Source organism: Microcebus murinus, chromosome 12 (assembly GCF_040939455.1).
Source record: "Microcebus murinus isolate Inina chromosome 12, M.murinus_Inina_mat1.0, whole genome shotgun sequence".
Lineage (NCBI taxonomy): Eukaryota > Metazoa > Chordata > Mammalia > Primates > Cheirogaleidae > Microcebus > Microcebus murinus.
This window is the reverse complement of record NC_134115.1, coordinates 92,146,427-92,173,757: the sequence shown is the minus strand read 5'-3', so window position 1 is coordinate 92,173,757 and position 27,331 is coordinate 92,146,427. Positions and strand designations below refer to the sequence as shown.

General features: G+C 59.4%; 2 protein-coding genes across 4 annotated transcripts in view; both read right to left on the bottom strand.

Annotated features, from left to right (window-relative positions):
* Nucleotides 1-1,668: 1,668 nt before the first annotated feature.
* NSMF (NMDA receptor synaptonuclear signaling and neuronal migration factor) lies at nucleotides 1,669-11,858 on the bottom strand. The gene is made up of 15 exons (XM_076009167.1): nucleotides 11,577-11,858; nucleotides 11,010-11,071; nucleotides 9,951-10,451; nucleotides 8,939-9,014; nucleotides 7,696-7,764; nucleotides 6,853-6,905; nucleotides 6,076-6,165; nucleotides 5,436-5,560; nucleotides 5,118-5,201; nucleotides 4,890-4,923; nucleotides 4,698-4,768; nucleotides 4,477-4,556; nucleotides 4,260-4,362; nucleotides 3,659-3,734; nucleotides 1,669-3,539 (listed from the first exon to the last, which is right to left on the bottom strand). Exons 1-15 carry the CDS (start codon nucleotides 11,645-11,647, stop codon nucleotides 3,442-3,444), a joined length of 1,593 nt encoding a protein of 530 aa, XP_075865282.1. The 5' UTR covers nucleotides 11,648-11,858; the 3' UTR covers nucleotides 1,669-3,441.
* A 518-nt stretch (nucleotides 11,859-12,376) lies between these two features.
* PNPLA7 (patatin like domain 7, lysophospholipase) overlaps nucleotides 12,377-27,331 on the bottom strand; it is a 76,097-nt gene continuing 61,142 nt past the window's right edge. For 2 of the 3 annotated variants that reach the window (XM_012784444.2, XM_012784445.2), the window contains 14 exons: nucleotides 26,054-26,117; nucleotides 25,418-25,586; nucleotides 24,096-24,278; nucleotides 23,278-23,396; nucleotides 18,206-18,362; nucleotides 16,429-16,545; nucleotides 16,189-16,258; nucleotides 15,441-15,557; nucleotides 14,665-14,813; nucleotides 14,204-14,356; nucleotides 13,936-14,046; nucleotides 13,662-13,746; nucleotides 12,826-12,926; nucleotides 12,377-12,675 (listed from right to left, as the gene is read on the bottom strand). In XM_012784444.2, coding sequence (XP_012639898.1) covers nucleotides 12,649-12,675; nucleotides 12,826-12,926; nucleotides 13,662-13,746; nucleotides 13,936-14,046; nucleotides 14,204-14,356; nucleotides 14,665-14,813; nucleotides 15,441-15,557; nucleotides 16,189-16,258; nucleotides 16,429-16,545; nucleotides 18,206-18,362; nucleotides 23,278-23,396; nucleotides 24,096-24,278; nucleotides 25,418-25,586; nucleotides 26,054-26,117 — 1,622 coding nt within the window. In that variant the 3' untranslated portion in view covers nucleotides 12,377-12,648. Of the gene's footprint in view, nucleotides 12,676-12,825; nucleotides 12,957-13,661; nucleotides 13,747-13,935; nucleotides 14,047-14,203; nucleotides 14,357-14,664; nucleotides 14,814-15,440; nucleotides 15,558-16,188; nucleotides 16,259-16,428; nucleotides 16,546-18,205; nucleotides 18,363-23,277; nucleotides 23,397-24,095; nucleotides 24,279-25,417; nucleotides 25,587-26,053; nucleotides 26,118-27,331 lie in introns of all 3 variants that reach the window. The other variant, XM_076009166.1, reaches the window with a different exon arrangement.

The window sequence follows — 27,331 nt, the reverse complement described above, 5'->3', positions numbered from 1 at the left end:
TCATTGTCCCCACTGGCTCTCGTCTTTCTTACCAATATAAGGAAACTCTAAGGATTTTAGTCCTTAATCTCTCATGTTGCAAATATTTCTTCCCTATTTTCACTGCTGCTGCTGTTCATGTTTCAATCGAGGCAGGGCGGGGGTGCCCTGGGCACTGCCCGTCGCCCCTGCAGCCTGCCTCTGGGCGGCCTCCTCCTCCCCAGTCTGTGCTTACCAAGTTTGCGCTCCCCCTTGGTGGTTGTGGGCGTGAGGAACGGGCCCTCAGGAACCACCTGGAAGACCTCCCAGCCCTCACCTGGTCCAGCCCCCACCCCCACCAGACTGCAGGGTCCCCGTTAGGGGCAGGGGTGAGGGAGAGGCAGGCCAGCGAGCAACTGGCTGCTCCAGGTCCTGAAGTCAGGACTGCAGGTGACACTTAAACGTGCCTTCTGAGTAACTCGACAGGCAAATACGTGGTGCTCAGGCACTGTCCTCTGAAAAGACAGCTGCCCTCACGGCCTGCAAGGCAGCGCCAGCAGATTCTAGGCGGTAGCGACGTGTCTCGTAAACTGCATGGAAGAGAATCCTGAATCACCCGTGCCTTCACGTGTCACTTTTTTATTTTTATTTTTTTTAAGTTTCCGAGATCTGAATCACTTTTTTTTTTTTTTTTTTTTTTTTTTGAGACAGAGTCTCGCTTTGTTGTCCAGGCTAGAGTGAGTGCCGTGGCGTCAGCCTAGCTCACAGCAACCTCAAACTTCTGGGCTCGAGCGATCCTTCTGCCTCAGCCTCCCGAGTAGCTGAGACTACAGGCATGCGCCACCATGCCCGGCTAATTTTTTATATATATAACAGTTGGCCAATTAATTTCTTTCTATTTATAGTAGAGACGGGGTCTCGCTCAGGCTGGTTTTGAACTCCTGACCTTGAGCAATCCGCCCGCCTCGGCCTCCCAAGAGCTAGGATTACAGGCGTGAGCCACAGCGCCCGGCCTGAATCACTTTTTTTTTTGAGACAGAGTCTCACTTTGTTGCCCAGGCTAGGGTGAGTGCCGTGGTGTCAGCCTAGCTCACAGCAACCTCAAACTCAAGCAATCCTCCTGCCTCAGCCTCCCAAGTAGTTGGGACTACAGGCATGCGCCACCATGCCCAGCTAATTTTTTCTATATATATATATATTAGTTGGCCAATTAATTTCTTTCTAATTTTATAGTAGAGACGGGGTCTCGCTCTTGCTCAGGCTAGTTTCGAACTCCTGACCTCGAGCAATCTGCCTGCCTCGGCCTCCCAGAGTGCTAGGATTACAGGCGTGAGCCACCATGCCCAGCACACGTGTCACTTTTTTTTTTTTTTTTTTTTTTTTTTTGAGACAGAGTCTCGCTTTGTTGCCCAGGCTAGAGTGAGTGCCGTGGCGTCAGCCTAGCTCACAGCAACCTCAAACTCCTGGGCTCGAGCGATCCTTCTGCCCCAGCCTCCCGAGTAGCTGGGACTACAGGCATGTGCCACCATGCCCGGCTAATTTTTTATATATATATCAGTTGGCCAATTAATTTCTTTCTATTTATAGTAGAGACGGGGTCTCGCTCTTGCTCAGGCTGGTTTTGAACTCCTGACCTTGAGCAATCCGCCCGCCTCGGCCTCCCAGAGAGCTAGGATTACAGGCGTGAGCCACCACGCCCGGCCTCGTGTCACTTTTGAAGTGTATATTTAACGTAAATCCCTACAAATTTATATGTTAAAGTTGGCACCAAAACCTGACCCTCCCTGCTGGGATGGTATGGAATGCCCTGGAAGCAGGTGGAGGCACCACAGGGCTGCGTGGCCCCCACCACCTAAGGAGGGGCTGCTCCCCTCGTGACCCCCAGCACACCAGACCTCGAGCTGGCCAGGCTCTGCCCATGCTGTACACAGGTGGCTGCCCTGCCCTCCCCAGCCCTTGGTGGCCTTGGGTAGGCCCAGCTGTCACCTGCTACTGTCCCCATTGACTGGACAGCCAGGCCTGGCGGTGCCCAGCAGTAGTTTGGACCATGGATATAGCTGAGGCTGTGGTCGCTCCCTGGTCTCCACACACAGGGGGCCTGGGGGATGGGTAGCCGTCGGCTTGGTGCCCAGGGTGGGGTTGAAGCAGCAGGGGACTGTTTTCCCCTCCAGACCTGGCTCTGCCTTTTTCTAGGACCACATCCCCCAATCTCTCCTCCACCCCAGCCCCACCTGGGAGCCTGCAGAGCCCCATCCCAATGCACAGTGTGCGCCCGAGGCGGGCTCCCAACGCCACCCCACTGTTCAGGCAGTGCCCTCACCCCGGGGCCCTCAGGGAGGCGGCAGGCGCACTGAGAGGGCAGACCCAGGTGGCAGCTGCAGGGAGGGTCAGGTTTAATGATCACTCTAGGGATAATCGTACATTATTTAGAGCCAGCCCCTGCCCCAGCCCCTCTCTTGGCTGGGGACATAGCCGAGTACCCTCAGACCCCTGGCTCTGCAAAAGGGGGGCCTGCCCCCCTAGCCCCAGCTATATACAAGAGAGCCCACCCTGCCGGACCCCGGGCAAGGCTGTGAGGCCGCCGTCAAGTCAGGGAGCTCCCACAGCCTGCCGCCAGCCCCTCGGCTCTCAGGCCTGGGAGGCCGGTCCAGGGCCCCAATGCAGTGCACGGCCAGGTTCTCGCCCCCCGGGGCCTGCTAAGCTCCCAGGCCTGTACAGGGATGGGCCCTCCAGACTGGCAAATGCTGAACTCAACAGCACACAGAGTGCAGGGTGGGCTCGGAGAGGTGGGGAGTAGGCTCCAGCCCAGCGTAGCCTCCTCTGAGGGGAAGGGGAGGCTCTGCCCTTCCCTCTTGCTGCCCAGGCCGCCCCTGCTGGGCCCGGCGCTGGCTGAGGTCAGAGTGAGCAGGCTGGGGGTGGCGAGAGGAGTGAAAGCACAGACAGACTTGGCCGGCACGGATGCAGCCAGGCTGGCAGCTCAGCGCCAGCCCCACACAGAGGCCACCCTGGTGCTGGTGATCAAATACGGCAGGGATGGGGGGTGGGCAGAGAGGGTCCTGAACACATACTGGGCTGCCGGGCTGGGTTGCCTATGCTGTAACTAGTAGCATAGTGCTCAACTAGCTAACCAGTAACGCTGCTTCCCTTTGAATTGTTTCGGGTGTAGAAAATTGCACTTATTTCTATGGCCCCCGAGGACGGGATTCCCAGGGTTGCAGCCTCCAGGCGAGGCTTGGGCAGGTCAGGCCTGGCCCCTGGGTGAGGCTCCTCCTGGCCTCCCCAGGGACTGTGGCCTCTGTGACCCATCAGCGCAGCGAGGACCAGACCCCATGGGAGAGAACCTGAGCAACGTCTGAGATGCCCTGAAGTGGCTCTGGGCAAGACCAGGACTGCATGGTCCCAGGTGGCATTAGGCAGCCCAGCCCCGAGTCCCCTGGTCCAGAGGAAGTGGCCTGGTGGTGACTGGGCAGTGGCCCGTGCTCCTCACAGAACGTCGTCAAAGTCCAGCAGTTTCGAGTGCTGGCGGCTCTTCCACAGGCGGTACAGCCGGAAGTCAAAGTAGGTCTCGATCATCTGCTTCCCTGGGCGGGACAGGGCAGGGCCAGGAGGCTCAGGCCTGGCCTGTAGCCCTCTGGATCTCACCCCCTGGGGCTGGCCCTGCTGTGGCCCCCAGAGCTGGGAACAGGCTGAGCTGACTGACCTTGGGCTGACAGCTCCAGGGGGGACTCGAAGGTGACCCTGTAAGGAGTCATGAGGGTCCTGAGGTTCCGGAACAGCTGAAAGAAAGGGCAAGGATGTGAGTCTGGGGCAGGGGGTTGGAGGAGGGAAGGGGAAAGGGTGGGGGAGGGGAGGGGGAAAGGAAAAGGAGGAGGAGGGCAGAGGAGGGGAGGGGAGGGGAAGGGGGAGGGCAGAGGGAGGGGAGGGGAAGGGGGAGGGAGGGCACATTCTTTTTTTCTATTTCGGCATATTATGGGGGTATAGATTTTAATGTTTCAATAAATGCCCTTTCCCCCCTTCCCCCACAAGTCTGAGTTTCCAGCATGACCATCCCCCAGATGGTACGGATCTCACTCATTATGTATGTATATACCTGCCCCCTTCCCCCTTGCCCAATACCCTATTACTGTGGGGAGAGGAAGGGGGAGGGAGGGCCCATTCTTCTTGCACAGGGCATCCCTAGACCTGGTGGGACTCAGGCACAGGGGATTTCCCTAAGGGGGTTTAAGGGGAAGGAAGAGAAATGCCAAGAATTGCTTTTTCAGGTCTGGGGTTTCCAGGAGCCTGGGGGAGGGCTGCTGTACCTTCTCCCCATTGGGGTTCCCCAGAATGTAGCAGCCCATGATGTGGATGACGTTTGGCTCCGGGTTCACTTTGCTCATCAAGCGGCTCAACCGCTTCCAGAAGCTGGTGGGGGAGGGAGAGGTCACCTCCGGCCCAGGTCCACAGAAAGCAGCATCGTGGGGGGGAGGAGTACACCAGGGCCAGAAGTCCCCCCAGCCCTCCATGCCCGGTTCTTACTGGATCATGTCCTCTTCCTTCTCCACTTTGGCAAAGGTGGCCACCTTGTTCTTGAGCAAATACAGGTGTCCGGGGCCTCCCTGCAAGAGGCCAGGGTCAGGCCTCCAGGGGTGGGGCCCAAGGGAGGCTCCTATGGGGGTGCCCACAAGCTTCCCCACCCCACACATGTGTGCACCAGGGCCGTGGTCACCCCCAGGCAGCAAAGGTGGGGCTGAGCCCACCTGGCAGAAGATCAGCATCTTCCAGATCCTGGCCCCCTTGTGGTAGATGTTCAGCTTCTTCTCTATCTCCTCTGCCGAAGGGGTGGGAGAGCAGGTGTCAGCATCACCCTCCCCGAGCCTCGGGGCCACCCAGAGCCTGCACGCACCCTCCCCAGCCCAAGACCAAGAGATGGGGTTCCGCAAGGCACATACCCAGGATGTCCTCAAAGGTGGCATGCTCGTGGTCCTGGGGAGAGACAGGCCACAGGCCACATCAGAGCCCTTCGTGACTGCAACCCCACGAGGCATGCCAGGGGACCCGGGTGGGAGGGTGTCAGCTCTGGGTGGGGCCCAGCTGAGAGCTGCAGGAGGGACCAGCACCCCTGGGGTTCTGGACGCGGGAACACCTGTGGGGGCAGAGCCTGCAGAAAGGGCGCTTACGTAGAGGATGGGGATGATGGACGGGTCGTCCCTGCGGATGATGTTGGGGATGTACTCGGCTCTGGGCACCTTGGAGGAGATGAGCTGGGGAAGAGAGAGCTGCTCAGGCCCCCCCCAGGCCCGTCCTGGAGCAGTGGGATGCAGCCCTGTGAGACCCCTCCCCCAGGCAGCCTCCCTCCCCAAGGCAGCCAGTGGAGGCCGTGGGTTCCCAAGCAGAGCTGGTCAGGCTCTCAGAGGAAGGGAACTTTGATCTGAGATGCCACAGCAAATGCCACTTTGCTCTGGTGGCATGAAGGAGCACTCTGGGTCGGGGCTCACCATGACCTTGGGTGGCACAAAGCCCTCGGTGCTACAGGCCACGGCCTCCAGGCCTTTCTCGGTGTCCCAATCCAGGTCCTCAAAGGCCTCATCCAGCGTACAGTGGGAGCTCTGTAGGTCGCTGCCTAGGGGGCAGGAGGGGTCACCAGGACAGCAGACCCCCAGCACCTCTTGTCCTGTCCGTGGCCCCACTGGCCCACAGAGCCCAGAAAGCACATCCTGAGGGTCACTCCCAGCCCTGCAGGACTGGGCCACTGGCACCAGTGGAAGTAGCTCGACCAGGGGAGGGGGAGACCCAGGCGGGAACAAGTGAGTGAGTGTCAGCTCTGGCCAGCTAACCAGGAGCCTGGGAGTGGGGATGGAGCATCAAAGCCCCTGCCTCTCAGGGCCTCCTTGGAGTGGCCATGAGCACAGCCCTACAGGCGCCTCCTGCCTGGTACTGCGTGCACTGCCACAGTCCCTAGTTAACCCCATCTGAGACACTGGAGATGCCAGAGTGGCCCATTTCACAGACAGGTAAACTGAGACTGGGTGCAAAAGCACAGAAGCCTAGTGGCCCTGACAGCAGACCCCTGGCAGGGGTCTGGGGGCCTAGGGGAGCCTGTGGGGCAGGTGGGCCTGCCTGTGCCGGGGCACCTACTGTCTCGGGAGTCGTGGGAAGTGTCGGCTTTCATGGGGGTGGGGTCGCTCCAGGACCGGCTGAAGCTCCGCTCGCGCCGCTCAGCGAACGCTGCAGAGAGCAAAACCCACATTAGCTTAGCGAGTGGGGCCTGGGAGGGCAGGACCTGGGGAGACCCAGGCCCTGGACTGGTGAGCCTGAGAAGAGGTGACATGGAAGCTTGTGTGAGTGCAGCCTTAGCCACACAGGTTGACAGTGTCAGGGTTAACCGAGAAGTAGAACCAGGAAATGCTAGGGTGGACAGGAGTGGAGCCTGGGAACATTGGGCTGGACAGAGCAGGGCGGGGGCGGAGCCTGGGGGAAATGCAGGGTGCAAGGGGGCGGAGCCTGGGTACAGCAGGGCGGGCAGCGGGGGACAGGCGGAGCCTAGGAACACAGGCAGGCAGGAACGGGGATAAGGGCGGAGCCTGAGAACAGTGGCGGGCAGGAGCGGAGGTGGAGCCTGGGGAAGCGGCGTGGCGAGGCGGGGGCGGAGTCTGGGAACACAGGGGCAGAAGGCGGGGTGTGGGGCGGAGCCTGGGGAAACATTGGGGCGGGGCCAGAGGCCACCTAGGGTTGAGCCCAAAGGCACCAGAGGGCAGGCATGGGGCGGAGTCTGGGTGGGCGTGTCCTGAGACGGAACACTGCGGCGGGGCAGGGCTGGAGTGTGGTCCAGCAATGCGGCCTTAGCAGAGCCAGCAGCACACAAAGCCCCACCTGGCCAAGCGCAGCGCCCCGCCCGCTGACCCCGGGTCTTACTCTGGGCCTTCACCCTCCGGCTGCCGACCATGCGCAGGTGCTTGCGGAAGTTCCTGGGGAAGGAAGCAGGGAGCTGAGGGCTGTGAGAGAGGGCGGGCAGCAGCCCCTGACACTCCAGAGGCTCCTCTACTCTTGCCCCTTTCTGTGTGGGACGCAAATGCTCTCCCTGGCTCCATTCACCCACCACCCAAAGGCAAATCCCACCCAGTCTCTCTCCTCCCAAGACCCGCCCCCCAGGGCTCTCCGTTGCCCCCAGATCAAGCCTCCAGTTACACTCCTCGGTGACCCATCCATTCTCTCCCTGGACCCACCCATATCCTGATTCCCGCTGGGCCTCCCTTCCCAGGTGGTCCAGGCTAGGGCAAGGCTCCTATCTGCACCACCCCCAGGGTGGTGTGGGGCCTTACAGGTGCCCTCCCCTGCCACTGTATCCCCAGGCGACCCCCAAGGCAGGTCCTCTCTTCCCCCAAACTTTGTACCCTGCCAAAGCCCAATGTCCGAAATGGACAAACAAGCTTCCCAGACATCTCTGTGGTTGGTGGGAGTGGGGGAGGGTAGGCCTTGCCACTGGCCCCACAGCTCTGGGCTTTGGGGCCAGAGAGACAGATGGGCCGGCTGGCTGCAGCTGTACTGTCAATGCACCCTCAAAATGCAAGCCTGGGGGTGAAACAGTACTCTGCAGCCAGGCCGCACGGCCTCTCCTGCCTGCCACGTCCCCAGAGCAGGGCCAGGCCAGTGGTCGCCACCACCCTTCCCCATCAGGTCTGCCAGGGCCGGGAGGGCCCAGCCAGGCCAGCACAGACCAGAGGTGGACCCTGGTGGCGAGTGGCTGGCAGGCCCTACCTCTGGATTACAGACGCGGAATCATTCTCCCGTTTCCGGCGCTTCCTCTCTGCGTAGCCCCTGAATACCCTGGGAAACCGCCACAGGTCAGCACTGCCCTTGGCCAGAGGCAGGAGGGATACAAACGTGGGGACAGAGGCACGCACACAGGACCCAGCGGGGCCTCCGGGGCACAAGGCCTGGCAGAGGGGTCCTGGCCTGCCTCACCCGTCTGAGGCCCGGCCCTCGGCAGACCCTGCTGTGGCCTCGGTGCCCACAGGGAGCAGGGCCCATGCAAAGCACTCCCTCATAGTCAAGGCCCAGGTCTCTGGCCTGCCCAAACCTGTATGGGGGCAGGAGGTCCCCCAGGGACAACAGCTGTGCCCTTAGGCACAAAGTCATACGGGGTACTTACGAGATGCTGAAGCCGCAGCCGGAAGGGACGGCATGAGAGGGAAGACACAGTGAGCCTCAGCCCTGGGTCTCCCCTCAGCCCCTCCAGGGCCCTGCAGTTAGTTCCCTTCTTGTCATTGACTCAGAGGGTCCCTCACGGGTACCCCAGCCACCAGCAGGACACTGGCTACGTTGTGGGCCAGCCCTGAAAGGGCATCGGAAGCTAATGTCACTGTGGCTCATGCCACCAGGCGCTATGACCTGGTCAGGCTGGGCTGGGTGGGGGAGGGGGGTGAGGTGGGTGAGGCGGGAGAGTCCTGCAGAGGCCTGACTGTGCCCTGCCTGTCAGGGACAGCAGCCTAGGGCAGGGGTGGGGAGGGAGATTCTTGGTGCAGGGGCCTCTGCAGCAAAGGGCACCTCCCTGGAAGGAACCCCACAACAAAACCCAGATGTATGTCAAAGGCGAAGAAGAGCAAAGCCCCAGAGGACCCCTAGGTTGTGATCACCTGTGGCACACAGGAAACAGAAGTAGGCTGCTGTCTGGGCTGCGAGAGAGGGCAGACTCAGGCTGAGGACATGTGGCAGGCTCAGGAGAACCAGGGCCCACCCCACACACCCACTGACAGCTGCAATGGCTGCAGCCCTGGGCCAGGTCCCCAGACCAGACTGTGGGGACAGGGTGGGCCACGTACTCTGGGGTGGGGGAGAGTGGCCAGCCTGACTCCCCTGGCAGGCCTGGCACAGCATGGGGGCATGGGCTGTTCAGAAGCAGCTCCTGGAGGCCCAGAGGCTGGGAAAGGGTGGTCAGTATTTTCTGAGCACCAGAAAGAAGCCACTGGTCCTGACCCTGAGCAGCAGGCACAAGACTCACGCTTGCATAGTTGTGGTTGCTGTCTGGAAGCTGAAAAGGTTTTCCTTGGGGAACCAGGTACGGATGGGGACATCATCTGAGAAAGACAAAAGGAGGGGTGGCTTGGGGTGTGCTGGGGGTTCCCTGGGGAAGGGAATGGTTCCAGGCCCAGGGATCAGCGGCAGCCAGCAGAGGCCCCAGCCCTCTCCCAGGTGGGAGTGTGGGCATGGGTTAGCATCCCCTAGCGAGACCAGAGGCAGTGGCTGCACACCCAGCTGCTCACTCACCAAGGCCATGCTTAGAAGCTTCATGACTTGATGCTCTGGGGTTTTTTTGTTTAACTTTCCCTTTGGCCCCTCAAAATTTGAGGAACATTCCTTTGAAAGTGTTGTCTATCTCCAGGGGTGCCCAGAAAAGGATTCATCTTGTCTCTCTTGGGCAGAAGGGGCTCCAGAGCATTCTCTGTAGCCCCCTGCTCCCATATCAGCCTAGTCAGACCCTCCCCTGCTTGGGCCCTTCCAGGAGGGCCAGTTAGAGGTCCTCACTGAGGCTGGACATCACCCCGTTGAGGGCTGACTCTCTCTAGGACCCTACAGACCTTCCCGCATGCCTAAGTGTCCCAGGGAAGCCTCTCTGTGGGACGGCACAGCTACCACACATGGCTCCACAACCCTGGGAAGAGGCTACTAGCTGGCTGGGCCCCAGGCAGCCCCCCGGACTCCCTGAAGACAGCCCGGTCTTCCGTGTAAGCCATGTTTCCTGCCTGTGAATCCTTTAAGATGCTCCCAGCCCCCTCCTCCGGGAAGCACTCTTTGAGCTACTGCTGGCAGGGCCAAAGCTGACCACGAGTCCTGGCAGATCTCTGTTGAGGAGCTGAGGGAGCCCACAGCTCACGGGGTGTGGGGGTGGAGGCAGGAGCCGCAGGGGTTTAATCTTGAGTCTGCCGGCACACTCTGACCTGGGCAACCTCCCCCTCCCCCCGTGCAGCACCAGCACACACCCAAACCTGTCTATGCTGAGACAAGCCCCTTACCTGACACGCGGTCAACACTGTACATCCTTTCCAGCTTCTTGCGGCGGCCAGGGGCATCGGGCAGAGGTGGCTGGTCCAGCCCAAAGGCCCGAGGGGAAGGGCCAGGGGGCAGCTGGGCACATCCGGGACACTCCTTGGAACCCTGGCGGCTGCCTGCCCAGCTCTGGCAGGGCCTGCTGACATCCTCGTGGCTGCTGCCCGGGCTGGCACGCAGGGGCTGGCTGTGGTGGTGAGGGTGCCGCTCCCGCGGGCCCCGCCCCTTCACCACAGCCAGCTCAATGGCCTCGGCCTTGGGGCTGGGGAGCAGGGCTGGTTCCCCAGAGATGGTGTACACACGGGGCTGGGGGCCCTCACCAACAGGCTCCCCACCGATGGCTTCCTCTGAGAGGCTGCCTTCGTAGCGGCCGTTGGAGATGACAGAGAGGCGGCGCTTGTTCTGGGGGGCTGGCTGCATCTCGGGGGACCCGTCGTGGCCAGAGTAGGCGTCAGCTAGCAGGTGGTCTGGGAGAGAGGCACCAGGTGGGCCTGCAGCCCACTGGGCCTGCCCTCCCTGTCGCAGGCTGCGGGCACCTGACCTGATGTGGGGGACTGGTACCCAGATCCTAGATGCTGACGCTTTCGGGAAGAGTGTGTCTAAGCCCCTGGCACCTCCTTTGGGGCCTGGAGCCCTGGTGTGCAGGAAGGGGAGGGGAAAGACAAGCCGTGCTACCTGTGCGTGGTCCTGGGGGCTAGAACAAGCAAGCCATCCCCCAGCAAGTAATCATGGTTTGCCTGGTGCCAACTTCTCCCCTCCTCCCACCAGCTGGCCCCCGAGACAGTGGTGCCAGCCCTAGGGTGCCAGGAGGCCTGTTGCCATGCCAACGGCCCAGGCTGGGTGGGTGCCATGGTGATGAGTGACTCTGAGCTACTCCTGGGGCTCTGGGCAGGGATGTGAGGAAGCCAGCCCTGCAGGGCATTTGCCACCCAACCACTGCCACTCCATCCCTGGTGAGGCAGGTGACGTGTGCCCTAGGTTGGGGGGTCTCGGACCCACCCTGGCATTGCCTCACAGGCCCCCACCTGCACCGTTGCGGTTCTCAGGGTGACTCTGGGACAGGTACTCTCCAAACGCTCGGGCTGCTCTGCAGGGTGGGCAGAGGGGCATTGTCAGTGCGCGCAGCCCACCCCGGCCAGAGCCTGGGGTCCCCACCCCCAGCAGGCCCACCCCGCCAACAAGAGAAGGTCGGGGACCATCCATCTCCAGAAAGCCCAAGGATCCTCGGGTCCTAGTGCACCTTGGCCAGACTTGCAAGCCACGGCCCGATCCAGTGGAGCAGTGGGGTCGTGAGGCCAGAGGCCTGCTCCCGACCCGGGGCGCCCACTCACCCACCACCGGCTCAGGGAGGGGAGGACTGGAGAGGGCAGCAGGAGAGGGAGATGAGGCGAGAAGGCGTGGGGGAGGGGGCGCTGGGTGTGGGAGAGGCGCCGCAATGGGAGAGGCTCGAGGGGCGGGTGGGGGCGGTGGGGAACGCGGGGCGAGCAGCGCGGGGCGAACGAGGGGAGCGGTGGGGGGGGCACGCGAGCCGATCTGGCGGCTGGACCCTGGGCCGGCCGAGACGCCCAGGGCGAGGGTCCCCGCGCACTCACCGCACTTTGGCCGCCACCGAGGACATGGCCTCGCTCCTCAGCGCCCTCCTCCTGGAGGCGGCGGCGCCCATGGTCGAGGCGGCCGCGCATCCCCCGGGCCTCAGAGCGCGCCCCGCGCCCGCCGCCTCCGCCGGGGGAGCCGCGCCGCGCCGGGGGTCGCGGTCAGGGTCGCGCTGGCGCTCGGGGTCGCCCTCGCGCTCGGGGTCGGGGTCGGGCCCGGGTCCCGCATGGCCGCGCCCGGCGCTCCGCGCGTCCCACCGCTCGGGGGAGAGCTGTGCCCGGGCCGGGGGCGGGCAGCTCCGCCCACCGTGACGTCAGGGGACGGGCGGGGCTCGGATGCGTCTCCGCCCGCCGAAACGACAGGGGACCGGACGCCTAGCTCTGCCGGCTCTCACTGCGGCCTCCCGGGTGGGGAAACTGAGGCCGGCGGTGCCCTCACCGCAAGGTCTTAGGCCCGCGGGCCCATGACCTCTGCTCTGAGACCTGCAGGGGTCCAGCGCGGGCGCTTCTCCCTCTGACACCAAAGGGCTCCCCAGCGCCACTGATGACCAGAGACCCAAAAGGAGCGTGCCCACAGACTTGGGCTCCGCTTGGTTTTGGGGGAACCCAGCTCCATCCAGACCCTGGGCGCCCTGCCTGGCTAGCCCACAGTTACCACCCTGAGGTCTCAGGCCCCATCATAGGAGGGGTCCTTGGAGGAGGACAGATGACCGTCTGGCCTCAGGGACGCCCCCCACATCGGGCACATCTTGGTGTGACCCTTCCCACAGGGACCTCAGCACGGGGAGACACGCCCAATACACTGTTGGATCTGCCTTTATTAACATGCCCAGCTGCAGCATCAGGGCGTCCACATCTCTCAGGGGCGGTGGGGGTTCCCAGCGCCCCAGGACTGCTGTGTGAATGCTGGGGCTGCCAGTGCAGAGAGCAAACCCCAGACTGCGGACACAGCCCAGGGTAGGGAAGAGGGTCCTCGCGCAGGGCAGGCACATGGGATGCTGTGCTCTGGATGGGTCCGCGGTGAGCCAGGGGATGAGGAGCCCCAGTGGTTTGGGGAAAGCAGCCTGGGGTGTCAGTGCCCAAGCGAGGGCTCATCCTCCTGGAAGCAAAAGGCAAGGTGAGGGCAGGAGGGACTGGCAGGTCTGGAGGGCTGGGCCTGGACTGGCGGCCGCAGTGCAGCAAGGCTCCAAGGGGGAGCAGCGCCCAGAGCCCAGGACGGAGGCAGGCCCCACGTGGGCCCTCAGCTCACCAAGTCAGAGCCTGGCGTGGCTGGGGTGCTCTGGAAGTCGGCATACGCGTCCCTGGGGTCCAGCAGCTCCTCCTCCCACTCAGTCTGGTAGTCAGATTCGTCTGGAGCAGAGGGGAGGCCACATTGGCTCCCTCCAGAGGACAGGGCCATGCCTGGTGCAGGTGAAGCGCAGAGGCAGGACCCCGGCACAGACCCACCCCCACCGTGGCACAGGGGCCCACACAGCCACCCAGGCCCAGGGCTGCCCCGTCAGTCAGAGAGGAGGCTGGCTGCACAAAGCCCCGGTCTTGTTGGCCTTGGGCCCCACACTTGGGGGGTACTGGGTCTTCTACACACGGAGAGCCCACACTCCTCACCCCTCTTGACCAGGTACCCCAGGCCAGGCCTCTTCCAAGAGGGGCTCCAGGCCCAGCCCAGTCGCCGCAGAGCCTGGGGCTTTCACCCTGGGGCAGCCACCCGAGGACTGGCCTCCGCTGTGAGGAGGGTTGTGGGCCTCCACCCAGTGCAGGGCCGAGAATGAGCCCCATGGTACTGAACCAGCCCCTCTGGCCTGCTGGGTGGGGCAGGGCGGGACAATGTGGTTCCACCTCAGTTCTGTAGTGTGGGTGGGGCTTGGGGTGCACGAGGGGAGAGGCCTGGATGGTGATGGTCCCACTGCTGTGGGGACATGCACTGGCCAGAACGGGACTGCTGGCCAAGGATCCTGGCTGGTGGAACCTCAAGGGTGGTCAGGAGGGGAGGGGCGGAGGGCTGTGGGGACCCAGCCAGCCCCAGCGTGTCTCAGCACAGTGTCAGAAGGTCATGCTGCCACTGCCACCTTCAGTTGGACAACTCACCATCCACCGTGGCAGCCCTGGTGGGCTCAATGCGAGACACAATTTCAGCAAGGTCGGTGAAGGAGGCATTGGGGCAGGTGAGGACCTGAAGCGATGGAGGACAAGTGTATTGCACTCCGCGGGGCTGCCTGCCACAATGCGCCACCCATACCACCATCCTTCCCCTAGGAGAGCCAAGGCCAGGAGACAGGCCCTCAGGGCCACTGCCCAGCCCTCCTGTTTAGGCCCCCAGAGTTGGGGTGTGGGGCCCAGGGACCTCCTGCTGGGCACTCACAGCGCAGGCCTTCCTCTTGTCTGTCCCCTGCCGGTCCTGTAGCATCTTATCCAGCACACCACTGCGTCCCCAGATATCAAACACCGTCCGCCCATGCTGGTACCCCACTTCCTGTGCACACCAGGGCCCCCATTAGCTATGGGGAGCCCCTGTGTCCTGGGCACACCAGGGCCCCTGTTAGCTGTGGGGGGCTCCCATGTCCTGTGCTCAAGACAAGGCTGGGAGGGCTGCACAGCGCCCTGATCCTGTGGTAATGGCTGACACTCACGCAGATCTCGTTGAACTTGCCAAAGTCTAGGGTGCCATAGCCGTCGATGGGGGGACGAAGGTACTCGCAGTAGTCACTGTTTTTCACTGTCTCCAGCTGCCGGACACAGCATACGTAGGCCAGGCGCGCCTGGATCTCTGCCATGTTCAGCACCTGTTGCCGTCACAGCTGCCTGAGCCTCCTGCCCAGCCCCTTCCCCAGCCTACCTGGCAGGGGTGCAGGACAGGCCCTGAGGACCCCACCCCCGTCCTCAAGCAGTATTCTAGCCAGTGATGGAGCCTTCAGGCTTGTGCCCCTTCCCTCCTGTCCCCAGAACTGCCCCCCAGGGCCAGGGCAGGGTGGTGAGAGAGTAACCCCAGACCTGCTGGACTCAGAGCCTGGAAGCTGCTCCCAACCCCTTGCCCATGGGGTAAGTGGTGAGGGGTACTGTAGGGAGCAGCCCCCATAGGCACCAGCCCTACCTTGACCTTAGTGGCCAGGGGGTTCCAGCGTTTCCACAGTAGCCACCACCCAGACAGTGCATCACCGTAGTTAGTGAGGTCCGTCTCGTCCCGGCTGCCCACATCAATGGCGATCACCACCTTTGCCCCCATGGACCTGGCCACATCCGCTAGGGAGAAGGCAGCCCTGGTCACTACCAGGCAGAGCCAGGGGATGGGGCACAGCCCGCCTCACCAAACTCTGGGGGCTTGCTCTTCGGGGCCTGGACCTGGCAGCATGGGGTGACCTCTCCACTGTTGGAGGCAGGAGACCCACATGCCCAGCTCTGTGGGCAGCTGTGTGCACAGAACTGTCTTCTGGGCCCTTCTGCCCACATGTCCAACAGGTGAGCAGTGTGAGCTCACCTGCAGCAAACCTGGCACCTGTAGGCCGTTGGGCTCTGACTGCGGGCACAGATGGGAATTAATCGTTCCTGGTTCCTCTACTTGGCCTTTGTTCTGCATGCTGCTGAGCTGACAAACAGGGCCATATGCTGGGAACACATGGTCCTGAGCCTCTGTGTGTGTGTGTGTGTGTGTGTGTGTGTGTGTGTGTACATGTGTGCATGTTCTCAGTGGCGTGTGAGGCCCTGCTCGGATGCCAGCCTGACATTTTCCTTTGGCACACTCTAAGGAAAACGTGTTCCACCCCAGCCTTCTTGGAGTGGAGGCAGCTGTGCCAGGGGCCATGGGGCAGGCTGACCAAGGCAGCATTATGCTTATGCCAGCGGGGATCCCTTCCCAGCCCACTGCAGTACCTGGGAGGTTGTTGACGTAGCCTCCATCCATCAGCAGGTGTCCATCTTTGGGGTCACAGAGAGGGGGCATGTAGCCCGACAGGGACATGCTGGCACGCACGTACCGCCACAGGGAGCCTGGGGGTTGGGGGAGCCTTTGGTTGCCCAAGGGAAGTTCCTACCCTGGACCCAGGGGTCAGGTCTTCACCTTGGTGGGTCCAAGAGCCAGCAGGTACCACCTCTAGGGAAGGGCTTCCCAGGCTTCCCAGCCTGGGAAGAAGCTACCACAGAGCTCTTCCTAGGGGAGGGTAAGAGTCCAGGAGGCTAAACAGGAGTGAGGTCTTTCTCTGGGGTCATAACACACTGTACCAGACTCAGGTCTTCCCATTACTCTGTGCCCCAACCTCAGAACCGAGCGTGCCCCCAACCCCAGGACCGAGTGTGCCCTGTGCCCTCACCCCAGGACTGAGTGTGCCCCCTCCCAAGACCGAGCATGCCCTCACCCCAGGACCGAGTTTGACCACACCCCAGGACCGAGCATGCCCCCACCCTCTCTTGGGGTCTCTAGTCCACCCCCCTGGCCTCCTGCTCAGTGTCCTCATCCTATTGTGGTGCCTGGGGCAGAGGCTGCCCATCCTTGTGTGTAGATCTCCCCATGCCTTTGCCTCCTTGGAGACCCTGGGTACCTACCCCAGTCTCATGGGGCCCCCAGACTGTCTCAGGGCTATGCCTGGCACCTAAGTTGGCTGCATGTGAGAGGTGTGCTCACCGTCTGTGTGGACCCGCATGGCGGAGGCTGTGATGTCAGTGGTGATGGCAAAGTAGGGCATCCACAGGTCCTGTAGGAGGGGGGCTCAGATGTGCCCATCTGGGAAAGCTGACCCAGGGCTGGGTGAATGTGGGGCAGGGGGTGGAGCAAGAAGGTGCTGAGTGCTGCAGGGCGTACGGTCACAGGCCAGGGGGCCTGCGTGGGCCCTGGAGGATGGCCTGTCTGGGTCGGGGGACGCACCTCGATCTGCTTGTCCTTGAAGATGCTACAGATGGTGCTGTTGAAGCTGGCTCCAGAGAACATGGACGTGATGGGGTAAGTTAGGTCCAGCACAGCCCTCACCATCGACGTCACGTCCTAGGGGCACACAGAGGCCTCTGCAGAAGGGCTCATGCCCGCAGCCCCTGCTGAAGCAGGAAAGTGGGCACACACACGGGTATATGGGAGCATCTGCAGGCCCTGCCCAGGGTCTCAAGGCTATGTATGCCATGAGCTGGAGCTGCAGGGTCGGCAGAGGCTGGTGGACAGCCCCAGGCCCTGGAAGCTAGGATGCAGCCCCTGCCCCTGTCCCTTCCTGACCTAGATGGGCCTCACAGTCACTCCTTAGGCCTTTGCAGGTTTGCCTGCTGAGTGGAGGGAGCACCCGGCAGGGTTTGGGGTGAGGCCCAGCACAGTGCCAGTGCTGGGTGGGTGGGAGGAGGGGAGCTCAGGGCCAATTGCCAGGCCCAGCAACAGGCACAAGTGGGACCTGGTGGGGATTTCCCCAGGTGAGCAGGGAGCTCTCTGGCCCCATACTCCACCACCTGGGGCACTCTCATGGCCAGGGATAGGCCATAGCCCCAGCCCTACTCTCTCAGTGGCTCCTCCTGGGCAGGCTGAGGCCCGTCCTTCAGTGCAGCAGGGCTGGTCAGAACCTGGGTGAACAAGACTCGGACCGGCCTCACACCGGGAGATAGGGTGGTGAGGAAAGGTCCTCCCTGCCACCTGCGCCAAACATGGGGAGGGGAGAACAGGGCTGGATGTGTGCAGGCCCTGTGGGCAGGGTGCAGGGTGTAGTGCGGAGGGGATGACACACAGCCCCAGTGCTCCCCGAGGAAGCCCTGCAGCACTAGAGGGGCCTGTGGAATGCGGCCAGAGGCACCTGCACTGCCCATCTCAGCATGCAGCCTGCAGGGGTCGCCCTGGCAGGCTCCCGTGGCCCAGCACACACAGGGTGATGGGACCAGCGCAAAGAGCCCTGACTGTTCCCACGCCTGGTTCCCCAGCACCAGCCCCCAGGCCCTCTCTCAGGAGTGCCCACAGTGGGGGGTAACCAGGTTGCTCATTTCAGGGAAAGAAACATTTCTGGAGCAGCAAAGGGAGTCAGTGGCGTGGCCTTAGGGACGTTGGTTGGGGCTCCAGCAGCCCCAAGCCACGGGGAGCAGCCACACGCCTGCCCTGAGAGCGGCTGCTGCCTGCAGGATGACGAAGTTTCTTTTCTTTTAAAAGGAGAACACAAACACTTTTGATCCCACTCATGATTTCAACCAGGGCTCCGTTTTGTTCACAAAGGCGAGCACAGCACCGAGAAGGGCAGGTGACGCTGCGCCTGCGGGAGCCGGCAGCCCAGCCTGCTGGCCCCTGCTCCTTCGGGGCAGCCTGTTCTATCTGTTTTCTTTGATCCTGTATTTGGTGTTTCATCCTGACATCCATTTCTCACAAGGCCAGACTATACCCGCCCCCGCCTGCCTGCCACCACCAGCCAATGTCCCCGGCTGCTCCCTGCCCTGCGGCCCACGAGTACAGTCCACTCTCCTTGGCTGGCCCTGGCCTCCCAGGCTGTCCCCAGTCACTGGGCCACTGCCCACCACAACCCACACCCTTTGCTTCTTGGTGCTGCCCCGGGCCCCTCACATGCTCTCGGAGCCCTGCAGAGCCATGTGCAGGGGCGGGGCCATGGGTGCCTGTCCTCCTGGCCCCCACAGTGCCAGCCTGGCCCGGAGCTGGGCCCCAGGGAGCATGGTGGGCGCCGGCTCACCTCAGCCCACTGCTTGGCCCGGATCCGCGTCTGGCTGTAGCTCCGCTCCTCAGAGTACAGGGCGCCCATGAAGGCCCCGATGGACGTGCCTCCAACCATGTCCACGGGGATGCCGCACTCCGCCAGAGCCCTGAGGATGCCCACCTGGGCACAGCCTCTGTACCAGCCAGGACACAGAGCAGGGAGTGAGCACCACCAGGGTGGCCACCGCAGCCCGCTCACCCTCGGTTCCCGACTCCTGCACAGGCCATGACGCTGACACAGAGGGGTCCTGACTGCTCTGTGGAGGCCCTGGGGGACGGTGGGGATGGGGGGGGAGGGTGTCCCAAGAGGCAACCAGCACTGTCCTCTTCGACCTGCAAACATTTGCTGCCCCCACGCCAGGATGTGTGCCGGACGGGTTGGGAGGGTCCTGGGGAGCGCAGCACACAGAGACCAGGAGGCCAGCTCCTTGTCACCTCGAACTGGGGCTGGACTTCCCACCCAGAGCCTCCAATTCCTGCCATCATTTTCCTATAGAATGTACATCACACAACCAGAAACCAGTAGTCGTATGAGGAGAAGAGACCATAAGACCATAGGAAAAACAGACAATAGAAGTGGACCCAGAGTTAGCCCAGATAAGCTCATTTGGAAATGGATAGTGGAGATAGTTGTGCGACATTGTGAATGTATTTAACTGTACACTAAAAAATGGTTAAAATAGTAAATTTTTGTTGTGTATATTCTAACACAATAAAAAAGAACCAACCGTATGTAGTATCACCACAAACTCAGGCATAAGCCTTTTTAAAAAGTTCAAGGAATTAAAGACAAAATTGATAATTCTGGAATAAAATCAAACAGAAATTCTGGAAGTAAAAAATAAAATTACTGAAACGAAAAGCTCAATGAATGAGTTTAACAGCAAATTGGACCAGCTTAAAAGAGAAATGCTGGCACAGAAGATAGATTGGGAAGAAACATTCGTCGAATCACAAAGCATCAAAGGTATGGAATATGTAAAATAGTGCCTTATGAAACATGTCTAGGAGCACAGAAACATACAGGATCCGGCACGAGGTCTCATTTACGTGTCTTCTGAGCCACAGAGAGAAGAGACAGAACGGAGCAGTATCTGAAGAGATAACTTTTGGGCATTTTTTTAGAACTGATGACAGACATCAAGCCTCAGATTCAAGAAGCATTATAGACTCTAAGCATAAATCAAAGAAAACCATTTCTGCATCGCTGAAAACCCAAGGCAAAGAAAAAACTCTTTGAGTCCGCCTGAGAAGAGGAGGGATGTTGCCGTCAAGGGTACTACAAACAGCGTTGACCTGTCTATCCTTTGAGTGGGTCCTTTACAGACAATGTCTGCTGGCCCGCAAGTTAGGGAAACAAGAACCGTTTAAATAAGAAAGTAAAATTAAGGAAATAACAAAGAGCAGAAATTAAAAAACCAAAGAACAAACATACAGTAAGAGGATCAACAGAGATCAAAGCTGGTGCTTTGAAAGGACTAATTCAACTGATATCCCCGGTAACACTGGCCCCGGAAAGAGAATAAAAGGACAAAGGGCCTCAATCAGTAGTGTCAGGAATGAAAAGGGGACATCAGTACAGACACTTTCACTAAAAAGGTAAGAGGCTACTGAGAACGATGTCACGCTATAAATAAATTCAGATCAAATGGACACATCCCTAGAAAAACATAACTTACCAAAACTAACACAAGAAATAGAACATCTGAATAGCGCAGTAACAATTAAAGAAAATGCATCTTTAACTTTTAAAACCCTACACAGAGAATTTCATGTCCAGATGGTTTCACCACTGAATTCTACTAAACATATAAGGAAGAAGTAACACAAATTTTACACAAAACTCTCCAGAGAAAAGGAAAGAAGCACTTCCCACCTCAGTTTACGAAGCCAGCAAACAAGCTGTCATGCCAAAGCTGGTAAAGATATTTCAAGAAAGGACAATTCAGTCAAGTGTCACTCCAATTTAAACTGAATCTAGGAATATATAAACAGGCTAACTCATCGTGACCACATGGGTCTCTCCCAATAGCACAACGTTAGTTTTAATATGAAAATCAATGTAATTCACATATTAACAGATTAAAGGGAAAATACATCATCTAGCATTTATAAAAACTATCATTTATAATTCTAGCACTCTGGGAGGCCAAGATAGGAGGATCACTTGATATCAGGAGTTCAAGACCAGCCTGGGCAACACAGTGAGATCCTGTCTCCTCTAAAAATAGAAAAACTTAGCCAGGCATGGTGGCATGTGCCTGTAGTCCCAGCTACTCGGAAGGCTGAGGCAGGAAGATCACTTGAGCCCAGGAGTTTGAGGCTGCTGTGAGCTATGATGATACCATTACACTCCAGCCAGGGCAACAGAGGGAGGTTCTATCTCAAAACAAACAAACAAAAATTGACAATATCAAGGGTTGGGAAGAATGTGAGCAACTGGAACTCTTACTTATCATGGGTAGAGGTGTAAAATGGTACAACTATCCCATGAGTAGGTAATTCTACTCCCAGGATTTGCCCAAGATGAAAGAGAACATGTGTCCACAAGCAGATTTGTACAAGAATGGTTACAATAGGCATGTTCATAAAAACCAAAACCAGAAAACAACCCGATTTCCACCAACAGGAAGCGGCATAAGTGAGGTATGGTTACGTGGAATGCCCCTCAGCAGCACGGCTGCCGACGTGATCAGGACACAGGCACATCTCAGACACGCTGCGCTGAGTGGACAGACAGACACAAAAGGGAGCACGGCGCATACTGAAGCAAGCGAACGAGTAAAAACCTGCTGTTGACATTCCGGAAATATGATATTGCATTAATGAAACAGAGAATACTGTGAAAGAAGCATTCGGACATTAGAAACATTTTATCGGGGAAGATCAGTTGGAAGATACATTTGTAGAAAATCTCCCAGAAAGTAGAATAAAAAGACAGAGATGGAGAATATGGGAGGGAGATACGAGACTTAGAGGATCCATCTAAGGTGCCCAAAATCTGATCATCAGAAGCTCCAGGAAGAGAGAACAGAGAAAAGAGAAAGGTATTTATTTCAAAAAATAAAACACTTCCCAAAGTTCATAGATTTCCAAATTTGAAAGGACCACTGGGAATCCAGTGTAATGGGTTAAAAAAGAACCACACCAACGCGCATCATCACGAACTTTCAGAACACCAAGAATTAAGAGGATCTCATACGAAATTCCAGAAGAAAAACACAGGCCTCATGAATTGCATTGCACATCTCAACAGCTGTACCAAAAGCTGAAGAGACAATGAACCACGCCTTAAAACTTCTCAGAGAGAATTATTTCCACCTAGAATTCCACACTCAGCCCCATATCACTCCAGCACGGGAATGGAATGAGGATTTGTTTTGATGGGCACAGTCTCACGGTTTTTACCTTCCATGCATCTCCTCCTGAGGAAATTTCTAGAGTATGTAATATGTATCCACCAAAATGAGGAGTACATCAAGGAAGAGGAAGACATGGAACGCAGGAACTGGAGTTGAACACGAGAGAGAATCAAAGATAGCTCCCAGACAATGGTAAAGGAAAATTCTAGGCCAACATCTCAGCAACACACTAGAAAGCAACCAGGAGTGATGGGAGGAAGCTGGGGCTAAGTGGAGATGACTCCTCAGAGCTAAGTAGAGATGACTGGCGTCTGAAGACACCAAGAGCTTCGTGCTTGCAGCAGAGCATCTGTGGGTGAATTAATGTCCAGAAAACTGAGCAAATGGCAAATGCAACAACTGTTAGCTCCAAGGAAGGAGACACAATCACAGCACACAACATGGCGTGACCTGGCTCTGGATAACAGCACACACGGCGAGTGAGTGATCAGGCTACACTGTGGCCATGAGCGGGAAGGAGGGGGACAGGCCCAGAGAGACAGAGAGAGACGCACAGACTCTGACTTTGTGTGTGTTGGAGGGGGCTACTGAGTCAATAATCTAAAACAGAAAAAAGCAAAAAATTAATAGAACAGGGATTCTATTTAGAACTACAGACAGGCAGACAGCCAAAAAAAAGTTGACAGTGTTTATTTCTGGGATGTCTCTGGATCGGGTGCAGGAGGTGTGGGGAGGACTGTTGTTTTGTGGTATGTGCCTTATAGAACCACATGGCTTCTAAGTATCCCCTGGATTAAAATTACATTTTAATCCAGATCTGGCCTGCAAGCCAGCTCCAAGTCTTGGCTCAGCTGCCCTGAGCTGCCCGCTGTCCAGACCCACGGAAGATCCCTGGGTGCTTTCCCCGTTGGCGACCTCAGGCGGGTGCTCCTCACTCCCCAGCCCACCCAGGCCGCAGGGTCAGGCACTGTACGCAGAGGTGCTGGCAACAGCAACCAACCAGCGCCACCCTTGCACCCCCAGGTGCCCCTATCACCCCTGTCTAGGGAGGCGTGGAGCAGCAGCAGGCGCTGGCACATGCCCCCTGCTACCTCAGGACACCCTGGGCCCCACTTCTGCCCCAAGTGTATTTCTCCTTCACTGAGTTCAGGAGAGAGTGGTGTCAGAATTATTTGAGTTAAAAGTCCTTTAAGGAACTCGACAGCCCAAAGAACTACAGAAAGCCACTGGCTCCCGAGCAAATTGGATCATTGCTCCATACGGTGTGCACTAACACGGAAGAAACTCGTCAGGGGCCCCCGGGAAAGTCTAAAAGGGTAAGAACAGGTTTCAGAAGAGGAGATGCAAACAGCTAATAAGCAAACAAATGCTTCAAAGCAAAGACAATCAGAACAAGACATACATTTTCTTCTACTAAATTAGCAACAATGAAAACCAGGGCAATTCTGGGCTAGAGGGGCGAGGGGCACACCAGGCACTGAGCCACTCGTGGGCTTGGTCACACCCTGGCCCACCCACAGGGACGCTCTCCTGAGGATGCTGGAGGCTCGGTCTGGAAGGGCAGAGCCCACCTGTGGCCCGAGGGTCTCTGGGTCTGTGGCATGTCCTTGCAGCACCCATGGGTGACTGTCACCACTTGCCCATGCCCACACGGTAGGAGTGGTGTGAGGGAAGGGGTGGGACTCACCTTGCCCCCCCTCCCCCGAGGACTAGGGCGATGGCGTTGCCCGTCAGCACCCTCGCCAGGCGGGAGAAGTCCGAGTGCCGGTCCGGGGATCTCTGGAATACGCGCTTGTACATCTCCACCTGGGAGAGGAGCCAGCAGATGGCAGGGCTGGTGCAGAACCCCTGCCCCGCTGACTCAACGAGGGTGAGTTTCCTCCATTTCTGACCAGATGCCCTCCAGGACATGGCAGGGTCTGACATGACCATGCCAGCACCTCAGCGGGGCCGTGTCAGCAGAGGGCACGTGGGTGGATGCGCAGGCCCAGAGGGACCACCAGACCACAAGCCTCCTCCCTGTGGGACCTTCACACCTGCCAGCCCTGCAGTAGATGGTGTTCTCGAGGACATGGGACCCTGGGCAGCCACGTGGCCCCAGGACTGTCCCCTGTGCTGCGGGGACAGGGGCTGGAGCACGTGGGCTGCCTCTGCACTAGGTCCCCAAGAAACGGCTCTGGACTTGCTCTGGACCCCATCAGGCCCGTCGTGCAGGGGTGCTCCTCGGGCTCGTGCCTGCATTTGCAGGGCGCGTCACCACGCTGTGGCCACAAGAATCCCGAAGATAGAGATCAAACCAACGTGAGCTCGTGACCAAAGTCCACAAGCACGTGGGGAGGCAAAAAGCCATCGTAATCAGAGCCCCAGAGAGCTCAGATGTTAGAACATCAGAGAGAGACTGTAGGAATATTTTGGAAGCCCAGGGAAATAAACTGTGCAAGCAGGAAGCAAGCAGAAGCGCAGAGTCCCTGCTGGGCTGGCCCTGCCACTGGCCCCAGGTCTCACCAGCTTGGGCAGGCTCCTCCTGGAGAAGACGCGGCGTGGGCAGCGGAGGTGCAGGTGGCCGGAGCACCAGCTCCGCATGTTGAGCCACTCCACGGTGCGGGCCGGCGCCGGCCCCTCCTCCCTGTGCAGCAGGACCAGCTGCTTCTGGGCGCGCACGGCCGTGTTCTCCAGCATGCGCTCCAGCTGAGGAGCAGAGGCCTCACGTCAGCCAACCCGGAGCCTGAGGACGCGGGGGCAGCTCGGGGCTGAAGGTCAGGCAGGGCCGTCCACCCAGGCCACACTGGAGACCTGCTCAGGACCAGCCCCACACAGCACAGAGGCCCGAGGCAGGTTCCCAAGCGACACCTTGGTTCTCTGCAGCAGCATGGCTGTGGCACAGCCTATCTCGGGGCCAGTGAAGCTCTGACCACAGGGGGTGCCCAGTGTGCGCTGGGCACGGTCAGCCTGCCTGCCAGCGTGCTGGGGGCGTGCAGGGAGGGGGCGCCTCCTCCTGCTGTTTCTCTAACACGGCCTCGTGAACACACCACCTTTTCAAATGAGGTGGTTTTCCAGCACTGGCCTTCTCAACAGACATTAGAGATGAGGAATTCTTAGCTACCCCAGGACCAGGCAGGCTGGAGAAGGTCATGACAAGAATAGAGCAGGGAGCAGAGGGAGAGGAGGACTGCAAATGAAAGGGGCACCAAGACCCCATCTCACATCTGCAAAGCTGGAGGAAACGCACAGGACTGGGAAGGACGAGAAAGGCCTCACCTGTACCCAGGGCACACGTAAGAACTGGACTGTGGCCAGAAAGGCATGTTGGTGACATCTGGGAACCCTGGGGACACAGCCCCTGTGGCTTGGTAGCCCACCAGGAAGGTAACCCATGAAAGGATGTCACAGCCAGCACCGAGACTGGAGAGTCAGGGAGGACACTCGGGACAACCACAGCCATGCACGTGAAACAACATGGACAAGGCTCAGAACCCTCAGCATTGAGAAGAAAAGGAAATTCCAAAATGATATAAAATAGGACACTTTATATATAAAATTTTAAGCCTACAAAAGTGCCTTATGCACACTTTATAAAAATGTGGAAGATGGACACAGGACTTCACAAGAGACCACCTGGGGGCCAGTGGGCACTCAGGACACTGCCCTGCTTTGTGAAGCCACCACCGGGGCAAATGCAGCAAAATGTTTTAAAGCACGGGTAGCAGATGTCTGGGTGTTAGCTCTTACTGTTCTTTTCTGAGTTGCTGAAATATTTCACTCAAAGGAAAAGAGAAACAGAGGGTTCTGCGGAGAGAGGGGCTCCCCAGCGCCCGCCCACTGCTCACCTCGCCCACCGTGGGCTCCTGTTCACCCAGGCCCACGATGAGGATGCAGTCGGCCTGCCGGATGCAGCGCTGCGTCCAGGGCGTGAGTGTGCCGTCCGCCTGGTACAGCACGATCCGGTGGATGTCTTCCTGCTGGCCCAGCCAGCTGGACAGCCGGTACTCGTGGGTGCTGCACGTCACAAAGGGAGCGCCTCACTCTCCGTGGGAGGCTCCCAGGAAGCCCACTTCCCAGGGAGCCTGTGTCCCCCTCCAAAAGTGAAGCTGAGGGCCAGGACCAGCCACCACCCAGCACTCCCAGCTGTCCCTAGTCCTTGGTGAGTCATTCAGCCACAGGACCGTTGCACTGGGGCTGCAGCTGAGCCCAGGGGTTGGGGCTCTGTGTGGGGCAGCCAGGACAGGCTGAGGCGCAGGCTGCTCAAGCAATATGGAGGGTCTGGAGGTCCCCTGGGAGGCCTGACCGTGCCCAGCAGGTTAAAGTTGCCCACTGTGTGCCGAGTGATGCAAGTGTTGTCACTGCCACCAGCACTGTGGTGTGGCTGGCACGGAGCAGCCAGGGATGCTTGGCTAAGAGGAAGGAGCTGAGGCCTGCCAGACTGTCTGCTAAACGGGGCCAAACGGGCACAGACAGCAGCACACCTGTCCAGGGCAGCAGAGCCAAGGCGCTGTTTTATGTTGTCGCTGGTCAGCCGCAGGGTCGGGCCTGAAAACACAACCACCGGTCAGGGAGACGTGTCCTGGCGGCCCCTCCAAGGACAGACAGGGCCGATGACAGCCTCCACTCCCATCCTAGGGCTCTGAGCCCCTGAAAGCAACTGCCAAGCCTTTTTCCTTCCTCTGGAAGAAGTGTCTGTGGCCTGAGGCTGCCGTCCCCCAACCCTGAGAGACCCCCAGGCAGCCTGTGAACCACAGAGGAGTCAAATCTCTGCATCCCTGACTGTGTTGGGGCAGGGAAGGCACTACCACACGAGATGATAAAATTCCCAAATCCAGATCAGCGAGGCTGGCGGGATTCCAGCATGCTGAAGTTCACCGATGTCGAGATGCCCTCTCTTATCACGTTTTATGTCTCTAAGATCAGCATGCCGCTGTCCCCACGGGCAGCTGTCAGGGCCTGCTCAAGCAGCAGAGAGGATCCGCAGAGAGGCCGTCAGAGGCTCGAGAGAAAAGCCAGGACGAGATGGGCGGCGTTGCCCACTGTGCGCTGGCCGTCGAGGAGGAGCACCCTCCACCCGGGGAAAGGACCCAGAAGCCAAGCTGCGCATGGAAAGCTGGGACTGCAGCGTCACAACTGTGCGAGCCCTGCTGCAACATGACTGAGTTCAACCACATGCACGGCTGAGCAGGTGACGGGCTGCTCCTCCCAGGGAGGCTGAGGAAGGGCAGGGACCCTGGCAGGGCTGCCCTGGCTGGCCAGCAGGTTGGAGTCCGACCCTTGAGTTGGGAGCCACACCGCAGTGTCTGCTCAGCCACCCCAGCACAAGGCAGGAAGGGACTGCAGGGGCAGGAGCACTGCAAGGTGGGGTGACACATGCACACTTCCACCTCTTGGCACCGGGAGCCATCCAGGAAGAGACAGGCCATGTCCAGATGCAAGAAAACAAAGCTGCTGGCCTGAGGCCCTCAGGGACCCCTGCTCAGCCCCACTTGCCCCACAATGGACGTCTGCTGCTCTAGGCCCCCCTGGATTTGGAGAGCTCTCAGGGGCTATTCAGGGACCTCTGGTTCCCAGGCATGGGCTCAGTTCCTGCTAGTTCGGCTACATTGACCACCCTACTCCTGGAGTGGTCTGCTATGGGGCTACAGGAGCTCCTTGGGGAAGCCCAGGGAAGCAAGGTGGCACAGGCCAGGGAGACCTGCGCCTCGTGGGAGGTCAGCCTTCCGGAAGGCAGGAGAGGCATCAGCACCACCGGGCTC

Coding starts and splice junctions, on each gene's coding strand:
- NSMF (XM_076009167.1), bottom strand. CDS start 11,647: ATGGGCGCCGCCGCCTCCAGGAGGAGGGCGCTGAGGAGCGAGGCCATG. Junction 6,906..7,695: donor TCCGCGTCTGTAATCCAGAG/GTAGGGCCTGCC, acceptor TTCCTTCCCCAG/GAACTTCCGCAAGCACCTGC. Junction 6,166..6,852: donor CCGGAGGGTGAAGGCCCAGA/GTAAGACCCGGG, acceptor TGCTCTCTGCAG/CGTTCGCTGAGCGGCGCGAG.